Genomic DNA, 17,867 nt, shown 5'->3' on the forward strand with positions numbered 1-17,867 from the left:
CTACCCATGAACCAAAGAGTAGGTTACGGTAGAAATAATATAATACAAGGGCGGACCACAACCTGGGCATGTGGAGGGAGGGATGGTGGTCTAGAGAAGAACAGTAACGCCGCCCAGTGGCAGCTTGTAGTCATTGCACCTCCAGACCAAAATCCGAAAAGATGGAGCCACCCAAAGCAGCACTCGGCAGTCAGTGTCATTTTTAATAATACCACCACTTCAAACCTAACAGAGCACAACCAAACCTTATCACTAGCTCTTAATGTGCCGTTTAAAAAAATTAAATGAAAAATACATATACAAAAAGCTAAGTTTAAAAAGTTCATATCAAGCCTTTTATTTGGTATACAGATATTCATAGATTTATACAGTATATATAGATATATGTATATATGTAACACATGTGCCACCGCAAAGTCACAGACAAACTTATTTCCACTAAGAAAAGAAAAATATATAATGTGCTTAATTTCAAAAGGAGTGCCGTGAAGCGCTTTAATGAAAGATGATCAAAACCGGAATGATGAGGTAACTGCCAGGCAGGAAAACAATCACTTATAATGGTAGAGTAATAACAATAATAACAACAATAATAATCTACTGAAACAAATGGATCAAAGAGGCAACCGAGAAAATATAGTGGCAGCATGGACCCTTAGTGTCAAACTAGAGAAAAAAGATTTAAGTCTATAACATACATACACACAGAGTATGCATACAGACAGACAGTGCATTAACATACAAACAGGAAGTAGAGTCAGTCACTGAGAGCAAAAACTCTCCCATGTCGTTACTCAATACACAACAGCAACTCAGGCATGCTCCAAGACAGCTAAAAATCTCTCTCTCTCTCTCTAACAAACATACACACACACACACATTCTAAACACACACACTCTCTCACTCAGACACAGTCATGTACCACAGCCCGGCATTACAGGGCTGACCGAACAACGCTTGCACAGTCGTGGTGCAAGCACGTGTACACACACACACACACACACACCACAGCAGTATAGTGGTCAGGCGTGGTGAAAAGAACAGGCCTGAATGAATGTGAACAGACAGTAAAATGAAGAGGGACTCTGATGAAAGTCAGATAAAATGTCAGGGAGAAGGGATGAAGATTGAAAGGTTATCAAACGAGCCGATCGTGCTGCACAGAAACACAAGGAAGTGGGTGTGTGTGTGGTGAGTGTGTGTAAGCACGTACATGTGTATCAATACATCAGGAGCAGGTAGTGCTGAACGTGTTTAACAGACAATAAGAGCATGTGGCTCCCTCGTGTGGTCACTCCGAGTCTCTCTGGACCTCCGAGGCGTCCGCCCGACAAATGGGACACGTCCTGTTGGCCTGAGGACGGGAGAGGAAACAGAAAGATCTGGTTAGGGTTTCAAAGGCAGTCACATCTTCAGGCAGCCTATCAATCACACTGACAATTCTAAAGCTGCATATTTGGACAGTAATTCATGTCTTTGTTAGATTTGTTTCAATCTGTAAACACTATAACTGGATTTAGACTAAGGCTTTGGGGCGATGCTGCCGTGCCTCTAAAACATAAGCCTGTATTGTGATTAATGAAAGAACTTGGTGTTCGAGAACTTTTTTTTTTTTTGCATTTTCTGTGGGAAATAAAATGTTGAAGTATGTGTACAGCTCCTCAGATGTTCCAGTCTTTGGGTTTGCTGTGGTTTACCGACTGTTCTGTGCTGGATTTACATGTAGACACAAGCCTGCTGCTTCTTTCTGTTATCAAACAGATGTCTCGAAGCGGGAGATTCTCACTACACTTCTATAATTAAGAGGTGCCAGAGTGGGTCTATAAAAGCAGCATCAGCAGAGCGCTTACAGCTAGGGGTGTCACGGTAACGGATACTTCTGTACAAAGTCGATACCAAAATTCTAGATTTTTGATAGCACCAAAAGTACGGAGACTAATGGCAAGTGTACTTACCCTCAGCCACTTGTCGACACACTTCCCGTGGAATTCGTGGCTGCAGGGCAGGACTCGTAGCAGTTGGCGGGACTCGAAATCACTCATGCACACCACACACCTGCAACACAACATGTATCAGCATGTGATGCACGACAACACAAGAGAGATGCTGTTCAAGGCCCTCAACGCTATAATTACTGATACACTCCATCTGTTTCCTCACACATACACTCTCACGCACGATTAGGGAAACTTGGAATTGCTTTTGGATGTTCACCAATATGTTTACCAAACCTTTGAATGCATTTCTTACAATGGCTAACCCAAACAAACAGAATGTATATATTTGTTGTATATGCCTTCAATTTGACAATCTTTAAAAAACCTAGTTGAGCTTTTATAACTAGCCATTTAGAGTTTTGCAATTATGTTTTCACTGGATTATCGATGATGAATGACAGCTAGTTGAAAACGCTGCAGCCAGCGTCTTGACCAAAACATGGAAAATGTATCATGACCTCTCTGTCGAAGACACTGCAAATACTGGATATTTTAAAATTGATTTCCAAGTTATTTGACTTGTTTATAAAGCTTTTAATGACCTGACTCCGTAACGTTTCGACCCGATCACTAAAGGCCTTTCCTGATGTTCCTTATGTGTCTCATAAAAGTATCAGTGAGAGAGCTTTCTGCTTTATTGTTCATAAACTGTGGAGCCCACTTCCTCCAGATATCAGAATGGTTAGCTCTTTTGGTATTTCTAAAAGGAAATGAAATACCCATCTCATTAAACCGTCTCTTTCTTTGCTATGGCTTTTCACGTAATACTTTGTTTAATCAATGTAATTGCTGTTTTGTTTTACATTTTTGTATCCCCGTCTATTAGATATATTAATTGATTATTGTAACATTAACTCTAGCAAATATTATGTATTATTGTTTTCTTTTAAAAAGGTGCTTTATAAGTAAACAATTTTAAGTTGAGTTAAAGAAGTTTTAGGCTTTCTGTTGCTGGAAAAGCACAAATATGATGAACAACTTCACACACTGATTAACATTAGCCTCTGTCAGGTTCCTGAGGTTCCTAATTCACCGTACCAACCAGTGATGAGCTGGTGTCTGCAGAATGACGGCACTCACAGTGTTTGTTCAGACTGATGGTTGTTTGGATTGAACCGATAGGAAGGAAGCTGTTCGATGTCTCCCTTAGTCAGTCCTCGGAGTTTAGCCTCTCCCAGACGCTCAGCGAGGTTCAGGAGGGCCTGTGAGGGGAAATAAAACCATCAGTAACAATATGAGAATCAGAGTCTGTATCCGGCAAACACACAGACAAGAGAAGAAAGAAAGAAAATAAAGACGCACCTCGTAATTTTCCACTTCTCCATCGTCTACATCCAGCTCTAGACTGATCGCAGGACCTGTGGGCTGGACTGGCAGCATTGAACTGCAGAGGGGAAGGTTTAGATTCAATTTATCTAAGAAGCAACTACATTGTGCAATCGTAGCTAACTTTCTTTTACCACAGGCATATTCAAATAGCTAATGCGCCCTGTTTTAGTCAAACCTTTCATGCAATATATCTCTTGCTCTAACCTTTTACGTTTTCTTTCGAGGTTAAACTTATGTCTAAATAAGTAAGACTTCTCAGAAATCCCTCATCTTGAAGAATATATCCAATATCCTTTTCAATGTACTCTTATTCTGTAGTTTAAATGAAATAAATTCTACTGTTCTCTTCTTAATACCAGGGAATATATCATTCTTAGTGATTTCAAATGGCCGTCTCTTGCATTCTCCAGGTATAACTCATCCAAAGGGCAGGTATCAAATAGGTCAAATGTATCCTGATGATTACAAAGGAGGTGTGGGGTTGGTTGGGGGGGAGGATTCTTATTTCTACTATGTTTGCAGTAATATTAGTGACCCATATTGAAAATAATAATATCAGGTCATCTGTTGTGTGATTAATAAAAAGTTGAAACTTTTCTTATCTTAGTAGGTTAATGGCCTGATCTACTTACAGGAAGTAAGGCAGGAGGCTGGGGTGGTAAGGCGAAGGTGGCAGTGGCTGTTGCGAACGGTACCGTCGCCCCGGGAGACGCCGAGGAATAAAGTTTGGATAGGACTAGAGGAAATGTACAAAGAACATACGGGAACAAATCAGTCACATATAACTTCCTCTAAAGGAAAACTCATTTGTTGAAATATTCGTATTCGCTCACCACTCCGAAGAACTCCTGTGGCAGGGGGTCATGGGAGAGGAAGTGAAGCTGGGTGGAGTGTGGCGTGAGGGCGGGGTGGGTGGCGGGGGGGTAGTGGAGGCCCGCACCCAGAGACAGATGTTCTCCGAGCAGCTCCACGTCATTCTCTATCCTCTGTAACGGCTGCGAGGGTGGAGAAGAACAGGAGGACAGACACATGTTACTATCGTAAATAATCACAGGAGCAATAAGGAACATTTCATACACTAGAACAGAGAAACGTGAAGAAGAATAAGACGAGGTGGAGGAAGAGAAGAGATCCAATCCTGTTAATGAGTGCTTAGGACACAGGCTAGAGAAATATTATCAAACTGTACAAATATTTTTTATAATAAACAACCATTGGAATTGGATTAATCAAACTTTTGTACTTCATTATCTACTTCACTTCTGGCATTTATTTAATTTAATTCTTCAACGTCCTTTTTTAATTAGCAGTAAATATTCATCAATATCAAAACCACACAGAATTACCACTCTGTACTTTTTAGAGATTCAAAGAATTAAAAAAAGTATATATATTCAATTGATCAGATGACAATCAAATCTTGTCGATCAGACTTTAATTAAAGTCCACGTAAGCTGCATCAGATAGCCAATCACATTTTACAAAAACAAGCATGAAATAATTGCTACTCACAGATCGGGCCTGCTGCGTCGGATAAGGTCCAAATTGTCCCGGCTGGGCCAGGTGAGGAGGGTGGTGGGAAAGGTGTGCTTGGGGGTGGGTGAGGTGAGGAGGGGGGAGCAGGAAGGCCGGGTCACTGGACAGCAGTGAGGGGAACGGGTAGGGCATGGGTATGTGCTGCACAGAACAAGTCTGAAGGACCTGGCAGGGAAAAAGAAACATTTAATTTAGTAAGGGATGCTGCAAACTGTATTTTGAAAACTCATCAGTAACAGAAAAGTCAAACACACTCACAGGAGGAGGGACGCTGCAGACGGGATAGTGCTGTCCACTGAAGACCACCGAGCATGCTGGGATCTGCTGAGGGGCGGAGCGAGGCGGCAGGCCCGGTGGTCCCGGAGGAGACACAGGATACGATACAGGAACTGAACCCTAAACAGGAACAACAGAGGCTAAGAGGCAACTCTGCGAACACAGTGTGATTTTAAGGTGAGCAGCTGGGGACAGAAGGTGATGGTCCACATTGTCGCAAAAATAACAGAGCAATGACTTTCTGTGTTGCATCTGGTGTGAATATGAATTATTGTGAACTTGGTTGAGTTATTATCCAAGCTTCAATAGCTTTGTTGAAGTCTCTGTTTGAATTTTAAACATTTTTCATTTACAATTGGTTGATTTATTTCCTTGCGAAAAGACAGGAAATGAACTGCTTTCAGGATCAAACTGACCACAGTAACAAAGAAAAAGTAATTCTCTATGCATTCTGACACATTGTAATACACCCATTAGCTGCTGGTTTTAATTTTTTTTAATTTAAAAAAAAAGTGTCACACTGCCAGTCAAATTATGTTATTTAGAAAAGTCTATTAGAATCATTTCAGTCTGTTCTCGGTTTTTTTCTGTTTCACCCCAACAACAAGGCCATATAACCCCATAAAGTCACCTGCTCATGGAGGTCCAGCACCATACTGCTCTGCTGGGATGGGTGTGGGTGTGGGTGGGGGTGTGGGTGTGGGTGCTGTGGATGGGCCGCAGGGTGCAGCATCCTGGGAGACAGGTTGGGAGACTGGTGGAGGGGCCTGGGGGACGGATTTGGGGGATGGTGACCTGGGCGCTCGTCCAGCCCGGGCCCCAGCCCTCGGGGGGGTTGCTGGCTGTAGGGGGGGTAGCCCTGGGGGGCCTGGTGACGGTAGTTCTCATCCTGGTGGCCTGGCGACAGGCCGTGGTGGGAGTGCAGGTGGTGGTGGTGATGGTGGTGTGGGTTGGGGTGGTGATGGTGGTGGTGGTGGTTGTTGTTGTTGCTGTTGTAGTGGTGGTGGTTGTTGTGGGCATGGTGGTGGTGGTGGTGGGTCGGGCGGTCTCTCCGGCCGCGCTGGCGTCTTATTGGAGGGCTGAGGGGGGACGAAGAGCAGCAAACGTTAGCCACAGGAGCATCGGTAGTACTAGCATGATGATGATGTTTTGATATATTTAAGCGTTTGTTTTTGTGTTAGCTCAGGCTGGTTTAAGACCAATGCAGGACTGATGGATTATTTATTTTCTTTATCAATAAATCTAACAATTATTTCTTGATGAATGAGTTAATCACGTGTGCTATAAAACGGCAGACAATTGTGGGATACCTGTGAACATTTTCTAAAGCCCAATCATTAAATATCTTTTTTTGTGCAACCAATATTCCACAATCCAAATATATTCAAAAAGATGATTTGAAAACATTGCCTGCTGTGGACCGGTCATTTTAACACAACTCAACTATTGCTTTTAATTAAACTAAATAAACAGCCATTTCTACAACTGATTATTTCTTCTATATGTCAATTATTTCAATAAACAAAAAATATACATATATAAACAAATACACTATGGATCTTATTACTTTTGACATTTTACTAGCTTCAAATAATTAATAAAGATAATGGCAATATGTTTCTGTGTCACACACAAACACACACACATTTACCTTCGTCTGTTGCGGACAGGCGTGTGGCATCTCTCTGGCATGTAGTGGGGGTGTGGTCTGCGGCTGGGGGGCAGCTCCCAGGGACGAATGGGGGAGGAAGGAGTGGAGGGAGGGGCGGAGTTTAGATCCAACATGGTCTGCTGGGAGAGACGCTGCCTCTTCGGGCTTGGGCTGTCTTCCATCTGCACAAAGAGTTAAATGAGGGGGGGGTTAGGGCGATGGTTGGTCAGGAAAATAAAGAGAAGGACTAAAAAAGGAAAGAATGGATAATAAAAGCAAACAATGACAAACAAATCCTATTCAAACCAGGAGCAAAGCAGAGCCGTGCTCATGTTTCAGACTTACTTTATCCCGATCCTCACTGCACACATTATCTGGATGAAAATGAAGCAATCCTCCTGCAGGCCACAAACAGGGGGAAAAAGGATTAGATAAGATAGGGCGGAGGATAATATCCACATCACAAGAAACATGGACATACGCTTGGTAACCCAACAGAAACATAACAACAACAGCAACAACACTGGTTGCCTTTGATTGTGTTCCCACTGCATCCTTATGAAGCCTGGCTGGTGTCTCAACAGTTTTACAACACTTCAAAATCAACAAGTGATAGCAAAGAAAGTACATTCTACCCTTTGGCTTGACTAACAAGATTTACAGATCTCCCTCCTCAGCAAGGGTCTCTCTTCTCAACCAGCTTTTGAATGTCCTGCTTTCAACAAGCGGACAAAGGATGAATACTTCCCTGGAAGACGCAACACTGAGCAAATCATTCCCTCTGATCTAAGGAGAGTCGGAGCAGACTCGCAGAAACAGAGCAGAGCATCAGATGCATGCACACCACAGCAAATGCCTGGTGTTGGTTAACATATTTGGCAATCAACCTGTTTCTCATTTCTGATGTTGTTGGTTTTGCACTTTGTTTGAATGCATGTAATGACTTTCATCTCCAGTTATCAGATTACCTTCACCGTCACTTTTTTCTAAATTACTGTTAAGGAAAATAGTTTATCCACAATAGTTTACGTCATTTGTAAAGCAATAACTGAATCTGTTGGATTGTTTCAGCTTTCAAATGTGAATATTGTTGCATTATTCTCTTATATACACCCTTATAAATTGAATATCATTTGGGTTTTGAAGTGTTGGTTGATAACACCAGGTATTTGAAGAGCACCTTGTGATCTGAGAATTTGTGAAATGCTTTATTTCTACAGTTTTCCGACATTCACTTGATGGATTCATAAGAAAAATAATCAAAAGTTGATTGATAATGAAATATGTTCATTAACTGGAGTGACTGTAGAGCACTCCCTTTGGAAACAAACCATCATTAGAAAGACCAATTTCAAGTATTTGTGTTGACATGCATTTGTGTCCATAATGAGAGTGAACAATTATTAGCTCAGCAAAAACATCTCAGCACCATCGTTCTTTTTCCTGTTTTTAGTGGACAAGAGATACAGATCTCTAAAAAGATCAACAGAACAGACTCTTCAATGACAGGAGATTATTATGTGTAAAAATAGATGCCATAGACACAATCTCAGAAAAACACAATGCTCTCCCAGCTGATTATCTGACAGACCACATGTGCAATCTGGATGCAGCATGTGCTCACAGACATTTCAGCAGCTTAAGAAGGATGTCCTTGAACTCGGCTGGCGAGAGTTTCCTCTAAGCAGTCCCCCAAAAACCTTTAATCACAAAAAGAGGGAAGGGGAAAAAACTCTCTTCCACTCATCCCGTTATATGTATTCTTCTATGCCTCCCTCATACAAACAGCCCTTACCGTCTACCCAGAAAGAAAACACATCTAAAGGCTACCCCCCACCCCTTTCTTTTCTTTGCGACACCACTCCAGTGCCATGTGAAGCCTGCCGATAGTGACAGCTCAAAGACGCCCTGCTAGTGGCTGTGGAGAAAAGCGGGACAGTGAGTTAACCGACTAGCTGACAGTCGGGCCAACACGCTGGCTTACATCTTTATTCATCCACCTTGCCTCTTTCTACAGACCTCATACCGTTCTGAGCCTCAGCCAGAAAACTAGGTCTGTTAATGCTGATACACCCCGGGGGCGATAGGGTATGGTGAGCCAGACTGGACGTGTGCTGTTGGCGAGCAGATACAACCTTGTTTCCTCCGAGCACGGCAGCTGGGGAAGACTGACACCAATTATTTTACAATTGACAAACAAGGCAGAAAGCCTGATGGTGAACTTAAGAGCATCAGCTGGAATCAAGTCGTAATTTGCCCACGTTCTTAAACAAAGACCTAAAGCATTGTTTCAGAGAGACAAAAGAGAGAGAGTTATTGTGCACTTAAACATGCACAGTACTGTTTTGCATTTTCACATACATGTTATACACACAGACTCAGAAGGGACGTGTGCAGCTGTAAAGAGGAAGGCAGACCACACAGCTGTAGTCTCTCAATTTGGGAAGCATGTGTTTTTTTAGTCCCCTCTGAGCCGGTTATTTTGGCAACAGTGCTAGCATTACGACAGAGACCCATTAAAAGCCAGCTTTCGTTCATTCACAGCACTTATTTTGCTTTTCAGGGAATCCAATCTGGTATTACTGAAGGTTTCTCCAGTTACTTTTCCAATACTCAGTGCTGGAAACCTGCTGAACACTAAACAGGCTGGTGTCAATTCAATGAAAGGAGGCGGGGGTGCAGCCTCACTCTGAATTTCCCTAGCAGCTTCATTTGATTCTCATTCGTCTTCTTTTTTCCTCAAAAGGTTTTAGGTTGATGTTTTATTGTCTTTTTATTGAGTTTGGGATGGCAGAAGAACTTTTGACGTGTTATGCATTAAAAGCATACTTAACTTACACTACCGTGTAAATGATACTGGGGAAATAAAATAAGATTTACTTAATAAAGTGAATGAACCAACATCATGCCAACACACCGTTTTTTTTTCATTCCTCAGTTTCTTTGTGTTTGGAAAGCACTGTGAAACTATGACACCTTCTCTATATTTACTCTCTCCTGAAACATTAGCTAAGAAACATGTTTGACTACTTTAGGACAATATAGAGCTTTGCACAGGCTTAAATCGAAGTTGAATGAAATAGAGGCTTATGGATGAAAGGGTCGATGGGGAAATACAAGGAAGCTTGTACTATGCCAGGCTGCATTGCAGCAGTAAGCAATCTCAAACCAAAAGATACAAATGCTAGATAAAGGCATTTCATTTTCAAACTATTTCAAGGCTCCAAACTGTTCTTTTAAATCAGGCTCCTCTCATGCATATTGTAGGTTGTGTGAAGTCTGAAGCAGAGTGTGTAGGATGTCTAAACCACCAGGCGAATTCAGGTCTCTGATCTGATGATGAAGTGAAAACATATTCAAACTAGCCAGCAATATTACAGTTTGAATGCACAACACTTGCACTGAAATATCAGATTTATTTTATTTCATTATTATAGAATATTACTCAACACATAATTGTACTAAGAATAAAAGAGTATTATTTTATTGAGCTACTTAAATGATTGTCTAATGTTTCTCTCCTCATGCCTTGACTAAATCCACAGGAGTAACATAATATGACCGGCAGGCCCTCAGCACCACCCTGCCTGGACTATCCAAAGGAACATTCTGCAGTGTTACATTCCTACTGATGGCCTGTAGAATTTGCACCATGCAATGACCTACACTACATTACATTTATTTAAATGACATTTATATTCTAAAGTGCATTTTCGTCATGTTTAATGTAGTGTCTTCTATCCCTCCACTCATTCAGTAAAAATACAATCATTCAACAGAACATTTATCTAAAGCGACTTTGGAAGAAGTTTAACTATGTTGATGCGACCCAAAAACTGCAGGTACTATGCAAGTACTTACACATATGCAGAACTGCTTCCAGCGCTGAATACTTGTAAGACAAAGTTAGTAGACATGGCTTGCCCTATTTACCCGAGTAAATGCTATTCAAACCTCTGAAGTAGAGACACCACCCGACATGACATATAGCTGGCCTTTCAAGCAACAGCTGGCAGTGAAAGCACCAAGCCTTTTAGTTAAATATCTCAAAGCCTGTTAAGCTGCTAGTGGTTTGCCTTCAACCCTCAGGGGGTGTATCCTGTGTGTGTAATGATGCATCTAGCCCGGCTGCAGGCCCTGTTTTTACTGGAGCTCGCTTACCGGCTCCGGGGTGTCTGTGGGCTCCGTGTGCAGAGTGGCGCTGCGCCCCCGCGGACAGGTAGCTCCCCTGCGCGTGCTGCTGCTGCTGCTGCTGGCTCTCCGGATAGCTCCGACCTCCGTGGTGCGGCGCCCAGCCGGGGTTGCTCTGCGGCGGGTAGTTCACCCCTCCTCCGCTGGCGTTCATCATGCTCCCGTTTCCCACCGCGTTTCCACTGCCAACGTTACCGTTCATACCGAAATGATAGAAGCCAGACCGAGACCGCGAGCGAGTCCTCGGGGGGTCCATGGCTGGGGAGGGTGGCGCTGAATGGACGTGATGAAGCGGAGAGATGGACGTCCAGAGACGGGCAGGAGCCTCCCTCTTCACACCGCTTCTACGCGTCTCTCTATCCGCCTAGTTACCTCTGATGACCACTGGCTACTGCGAGTGTTTTCTGAGGCATTTAAAGCTGTTGTTCGGGTCTAATGAGTGGAGATACCTGAAGGTTCAGGGAAGCACAGCCCTCATATGTCGCAGCAATCTGTGCGGGTCAACTGAAGAGAAACCGCTTATTTATTTATAACTGTCGATTATAAATGTACACAAGTATAGAAAAATATTGTACTTATATTAGGATTCGGTATAACAAAGCAGTTGTAAAAAATAGCATTGTCTCGAAGATAGTTATCTGTGGCTTTTAGCAGCTGAACGAGTCTCGGGTTCTCTATTGTCTTTTCTCAGCAAAACACCCCAAGAAAATAAAGTATGTTATGGCATTAGTCGCACGCAGTTGAGTCCTACACGAGTGAGCCCATTGCCGACACATATAATAACATGCAGCTGAAGTTAATATAGCTTGCCCTGTGCCTCCAAAAGCTTGTCAAGTTTAATACTTAAATCCCCCAACACAAGCAAAGATGGCTAGCAGACGTGCGCTAGCAAACTAAAAGGAAACCAGCTGCCCCGGTAGCTGGCAGCTAAACAAAGTTATTAGCATAGATTTGCACATAAATTCCAACTAAATTTCCACGGGTATCCTACGGTAAGCATTAACGTTACACCCCTTTCCGTTGGTTAACTATACCTGCTCGTTCATTAGCATAATTTCGATTTTCCAGTTAGCCAAGGCTAACAGGAAGCGGGGTCTAGTGGGGAAAACAAGTCCAACAGTGTCGACATTACAAGCTAGCTAACGTCGCATTGGGTCGCTGTTAGGATAGTCCGTGCACAATGCTAATAACGGATTATCTCGGACCACATGAGAAAACAAATAGCTACCTTATCCGTCAAGTAGCGAGGACAATATTTGTCCAATTTAAATCCCCTCTCGCATTCGCTATCGAGTGTTTTCTCTGGTCAGCGGGGAGTGTGTGAAGATCAATCAATGGGAGTTTCACATCTCTGTCAAGGCCACACTAATCGATCACAGATTAACATGGCGCTCCACACAGGCCTGATCCGCGATGTGCTTGTCAGTAAATAACACAAACAAACAAGTGTGGAAACGTTAAAAGTCGCTAAACACCTGTAAGATAAAAATGTGTTTGATTATCAGCAGATAACGTCAATTTTAGTAGCAGCTTGTTATTAAACTTGACTACTTTGGTCTGGCAAACCCAGGGCAGCTGCTCAGTTCATTAATAATTCAGCAGCTTCATACCAGAAATACTATAAGACAACGCTTTGAAAGCTACTGGCTTCATACGGCTTTTCAAGTAGACGATCTCTTCATATGTTGTTGCATACAAGCCTTCTCCGATTAAGCATATACAAATAAACCCCCGTCCTTATATGGCTGTACATATCAGACGTCATACAATAACCCTCTATTTTTTAAAACAAATTATATGGAAATCCATGTTTATTGTCCTGGTATTTTCCGTACAACTATCACTCTTTATAAATACCAATCACAGTTTTATTCCTTTGACCTGATTTCAAATATTTTAATGACTGAAATTATATAACAAAAAAACTAGTGTGATAACATATAAGCCCCTACCACATGATATATGAGCAAAGAAAGCAGGCATAGCATGTAAACATACATACATTACAAAATACCGTGTGTTGAAATCTATCTTTACACAAAATGTGGCCCAGCTAGTATAAAGAAGTAGCAGATGAGCTTGCAAAACAAGGTTAAAGTAAAAATATTACATTCATACTAGCTAAACTGAAGATAAGCACCTTTAATTTGTTTTATTTGACAATAAATACATGAAAGAAAATTACAATGTTTTTTTTTTCAGTTTCAGGAGTAACTCCTTGAGAAACATTTAAACAAAATATCAAAAGAATCTCACTTTATCTACGTCTGTGGCGTACTCTTTGTTTTGGAGAAAGAAGGTTTTCAGCACCAATATCTGTGTCAGCATGAGGATATACGTCCCCCCGTTTTATCCCTCCTCTCTTCTTCCACCTCTCTGTCTCTCTGCTCTTCTTGCTCCTTCCTCCTTCCTCATCCCTCCTCTTTTTTTGTGGAGAGGGTTTGGTCTGCTTGGGACTGTGGAGTGCAGCCCCGGAAGGGTTTGCAGGACAAACTTCTCGGTCAAAGTTCCTCCCAGATGTCACCAGTAGTCCTCCCTCTCGTCTGATTTGAGCCTCTCTCCTGAGCTTCTTCACCTCCCGTCTCTCCCTGCGCCTCTCTGGCCACTTCTTACTCCCGCTCGCCCGGCCACATGCCTCCTGCCTCTCCCTGCTCCCCCCCTGGACCGGCTGATTCTCCTCACTGCTCTTGCCTGTTGCTTCAGACGAGGGCCTCTGGTCTGAGAGGGCCAGGGGTCCCGCGCTCAAAAGTCCTGAAAACAAGGCAATCACAAAGTTGAAGAATAAGTGAAAAGATGATGTTCTTTGCCTCCCAACAAATATATATTATTTTATATAAATGATAGGTTGAATGTAATTCAAGAGGATTTGCTTACCAAGAAAAACTCAGCAAATTATGAATTGGCTCTTCAGCTCGTTGTGTTTGTTTAACAAAACGTACTCACTGCTCTCACTAAAGCTGCAGCAGAAATGGAACCAAATGGTAGCTAAACAGCCAGGAATTCAGTGTCTGATGTTTGTATAGCTAAAACATACACTTTCTAATACATCAGTCCTGCAGTAAATTCTATTTTTATCAAAGTTATCATAATGAAACTTAATCTGTTGATTCAACAGTATAATCAATTTGCATATATACATTTATATAACGTTAAATTACAGATAAAGATACACAATTATATGTGATTGTTTACATTATTGAATGTATAACAATTATTTTGTTACCTTTGGCTCTTTTCTGCTTCCTGGTATGAAGTTGGAGGACATCCTTCATGGTGTCATAGTGGCAAACATAGGGCAGGGAAGGGAAAGTCCCACTGATCATCCTCCTTTTAGCGCATTCCTGATTACAAAGAGTAGAGTATATACAATTGAAAGTAAGAATAGCAAGTACAGTAAAGTCCAAGACAAAAAATATACGAAAGCAGAGAGAAACAACAGAATGAACAGGAAGGCAGGGATACCATTTTAAAGCAGGCAAGAAGGAACGGATAGGGGGTAAAAGTAAGAACATTATTATTTGAATTGGCCACTCACATAGCCATAATGTCCCCTCATGGAGCAGTTGTAACAGAAAGCGGGGCATTTCTTATGTTTGAGGGTGTGAACTGTCCATGGCCTGACAGGAAGCTCTAGCCGGATCTGGAAGAAAAGCACATTTTTAAAAGTGGAAAAAAAGACATTAGTTGATTTAACAAAATAAACACCCAAGCATTCAAGTCCTATAGTTTCAACAGCCTAATAAAAGCATGATGATGATGGTCCTCTACCACCTACTCCCTGTTTAAGTTATTTATCATTCTTATTTAAAGTAGTGTAATGCATCTTGTTTTAGTATAGAAGGCCAGATGAAGAAAAACATGCATTGAAGTATACACTTCAACTCACGGTCAGGTGGTTTTGTCTCCATGTGTCAGGGCAGACCTTGGGAAACCAAGAAAACAAGAGACACAATTACACTTTTGAGGAAGAATACAGAAAGATGTATTTTGCAGCTGAGAATCTGCAGAGGTCAACTAACACTTCGTAAAAGAGGCCCACACACACCTGAGGCTACAGATTATCAACACACAATGGGCAAATCCTTTCAAAGTTTCCTTCAACACAGAAACTCACCAACCAAGCCTTCTGCAGGTTTCAACAAGATACATTTTAGACATTTTCCAACCACATCGAATTACATTTAATACCCGTTTGTATTGTGACTCATTTCATCAATACACATTTTCCTTAATACAAGATACTTTAAGCATCAAACATCAATTATTCCCATGTTTTCAGAAAATTGAATTAAGACTTCTAAGACCCGGTAGAGACCCTGACTAACAGATTTAAAGGAGCCAGATCGGTGGGCTAACGGACAAACTCACATCAGAGAGGTGACCCGACGTCCCACAGCGCTGGCAGTGTTGGTTCCACAGCGGGGGCCTTTCACAGCACCTGAGGCCATGGGAAGGGAGTCCACAGCTGGGGCAGGGGCGGCCAGGACAGTCTCTCTGGGTGTGGCCCTGGATCCCACAAAGGATACAGGTGGGACATTTCTGCTGACACAAAGACAAAATAAATATGGGTTTTAGGATCTTTTCAGTCAACAGGTTAACAATCAACAAGTGTCCCTGGTGCAATGTTTGGCAGTTTATAAAACAAAGAAACATTAAAGCAGATATCATTAGAAACATACAGGGAAAATTGATTATATTAATATAAAACATCCATGTTTTGATATGCATTTCTAAATTTGACAGCATCATTTGGTTGAAGGACACAGCAATATTTTCAACATTTGAGCAGACGCAGGGTAAGTGGTAGGATATCAGCTGAACTCCAACTCTTAACAGCAGTATGAATGTTTATTATGCGTACATAAATAAAAAAGGGTGGAAGAGTGTGTTTCTTTACCCTGTGGTAGTAGCAGCTTTTGGCAAGGTGTCCCGTCCTGTTGCAGATGTTACAGGTCAGAGCACGACCAGCTCCAAAATATCGACTGGGCAGAGACTGACCCGCCCCACACTTGATAATGCGAGAGGACAAAAACATAAACAGATCATGTTTAAAAAGCAGTCTTGTAGGATCATAATTCTGATTTCAAATGCAATATTAAACCAGACAGGCAAACAGAAGAAATGTATTTGTTTCTTTCGACACAGATTTCTATATTAACACTAAGAATGTATTCCTCAGAGATTATATTCACAGTTTATTCATTCTTAACAATTAATATAATTAAAACAGTGGAAAGTTGCATTTTAATATCCCAAGTTACCTTGTCTTTCTCTGAAACAGCCCAGGTATCCTTCACTGATTTCACAGTGTGATCTATGAGCAAAAAATAAGCAAGAAGAACATCAACTTTTGTAGGCCTAACTGTATTCCACAATTATTTATATTTAAATTCAAGCCGTTGCAAATACTATTGAAATAGGACAATGGACAGCATCACAATATTAACACAGCGTGAGATCAAGTATCCTAACCTTCATGTCCAGAGTCATCCTGAGGGCTGTTGCAGTAGCTCAGGTTGAGATGGATGCTTGAGTCTCCCACCTGCTCCTCTCCTCCCAGCATCATCCACTCCTCGACGGGCTGATCACTGTCCTTCTCTTCCTCCTCCTGTACATTTAAACTGGAAGCAGGACTCAGGTCTCTGGGCTTCAGGGTCCGTCTAGAGGTGATGTTGAAGAGGATGAGGGGGGGAGAGCTCTCCCTGCTGATCCGTGCAGCTTGTTTACGGCTACTGTGTTGTTTCTGGCGACTGAACTTCATCTGTTGTTCTCCATCTGAACTATTGGAGTCCTCAATAAAGAAAAAGTCGTCTTTGCTGTCTTTACCACCATTACCTCCATTTCCCTGGCTGTAGTCCATAGTGCAACAACCTTAAAACAGCAGCTGAACAACAGCACCACCAACGGGCGGCTCTCTGCACTGCTACAAACAGCGGTGGATAAAGGCTCATTTACCACTTCCTTTTCTTAAAAAACGAATTAGCACTTGGGATAGTCCAACTTAGTGGTTGTGTTTCTATACTACTAAGACATGTAATGGTGATTTCAGATTGTAATCATTCTAAATACACCGACACGTGGGTTAACATCAGACTAACCGGCGCTTTGCTAAAGTGAGCTAACATTAGCTCTGTAGTAGCCCAGGCAGCTAATGTAGCTAAGTTAGCGTTCAGAACCAAGTGAAATCAAATCTATAATGGCACTTCAAATGGCGCTTACCGTTTCAATACCTAACACGTCACTTTCGAGTTCACACAATTGAACATATGGATATTTCTCTCCATACAAATGAAAGGGTTGTGACTTGCATTCTTGTTTACAATATTTTTGAAGCACTTTACCGGCGTTTCCGGAATGTAAAATGTGGGACAACCAAAACTGCCTAAAGCGTTAGAAAAAAAACGGAGTTTGACTACAAGTTCCCTCGTAGTGTAGTATGTAATTTGTAATGTTTGTCTCCATTTATCAGAAAGGACTCATTCATTTACGGAAATTATTATTTATAGACAAAACTGTTATAAATCACTAAGTTGGCGATGGCAGCTTGTTAAACAGTCGGCAAGCTATAATGTATTTGTCGCGTTTTTCATACTTTACATGTATGCCTTCTTCTTTACAGTTGACCACTAACGCTAACATTTTTATTTTTTACAACAGTTTTAAGATAAACCGATAACTGTTAGACTGGTGGACCAAAAGACAAAAAAACTCAAATCTACAGTTAAGTCCTGATCACAAGAACTGACTGTAGTTCCTTCACTACAAAAAGCAAAAAGATAATGGAGCGCGTGCACCCTTGCGTGTGTACCCAATCAAAGACTCGTGCAGCTATCCACCGCTCAGGTGCTGAAGTCACAGAGTCCTTGCGCACCACAGACGATAAACCA

At 41.9% G+C, this 17,867-nt stretch overlaps 2 protein-coding genes across 4 annotated transcripts; both read right to left on the minus strand.

Annotated features, from left to right (window-relative positions):
• Positions 1 to 316: 316 nt before the first annotated feature.
• LOC104958698 (E3 ubiquitin-protein ligase RNF38-like) lies at positions 317 to 12,291 on the minus strand. 2 transcript variants are annotated; one of them, XM_010786467.1, is made up of 13 exons: positions 12,209 to 12,291; positions 10,951 to 11,484; positions 7,135 to 7,187; positions 6,790 to 6,971; positions 5,770 to 6,217; positions 5,121 to 5,258; positions 4,839 to 5,027; positions 4,160 to 4,321; positions 3,959 to 4,062; positions 3,300 to 3,381; positions 3,078 to 3,199; positions 1,956 to 2,055; positions 317 to 1,354 (listed from the first exon to the last, which is right to left on the minus strand). In XM_010786467.1, the coding sequence occupies exons 2-13, from the start codon at positions 11,234 to 11,236 to the stop codon at positions 1,292 to 1,294; spliced, it is 1,929 nt and encodes a 642-aa protein (XP_010784769.1). In that variant the 5' UTR covers positions 11,237 to 11,484; positions 12,209 to 12,291; the 3' UTR covers positions 317 to 1,291. The 2 variants fall into 2 exon arrangements, with proteins under 2 accessions (XP_010784769.1, XP_010784768.1); XM_010786466.1 differs by having other exon boundaries at positions 10,951 to 12,285.
• A 514-nt stretch (positions 12,292 to 12,805) lies between these two features.
• LOC104958699 (zinc finger CCHC domain-containing protein 7-like) lies at positions 12,806 to 17,306 on the minus strand. Of its 2 annotated transcripts, XM_010786469.1 has the most exons (9): positions 17,200 to 17,306; positions 16,453 to 16,640; positions 16,242 to 16,294; positions 15,878 to 15,988; positions 15,349 to 15,519; positions 14,867 to 14,902; positions 14,516 to 14,620; positions 14,204 to 14,321; positions 12,806 to 13,731 (listed from the first exon to the last, which is right to left on the minus strand). In XM_010786469.1, exons 2-9 carry the CDS (start codon positions 16,544 to 16,546, stop codon positions 13,238 to 13,240), a joined length of 1,182 nt encoding a protein of 393 aa, XP_010784771.1. In that variant the 5' UTR covers positions 16,547 to 16,640; positions 17,200 to 17,306; the 3' UTR covers positions 12,806 to 13,237. The 2 variants fall into 2 exon arrangements, with proteins under 2 accessions (XP_010784771.1, XP_010784770.1); XM_010786468.1 differs by having other exon boundaries at positions 16,453 to 17,306.
• Between the last annotated feature and the right edge of the window lie 561 nt (positions 17,307 to 17,867).

Source organism: Notothenia coriiceps, unplaced genomic scaffold (assembly GCF_000735185.1).
Source record: "Notothenia coriiceps isolate Sejong01 unplaced genomic scaffold, NC01 NC01_scaffold00029195, whole genome shotgun sequence".
Taxonomy (NCBI): Eukaryota; Metazoa; Chordata; class Actinopteri; order Perciformes; family Nototheniidae; genus Notothenia; species Notothenia coriiceps.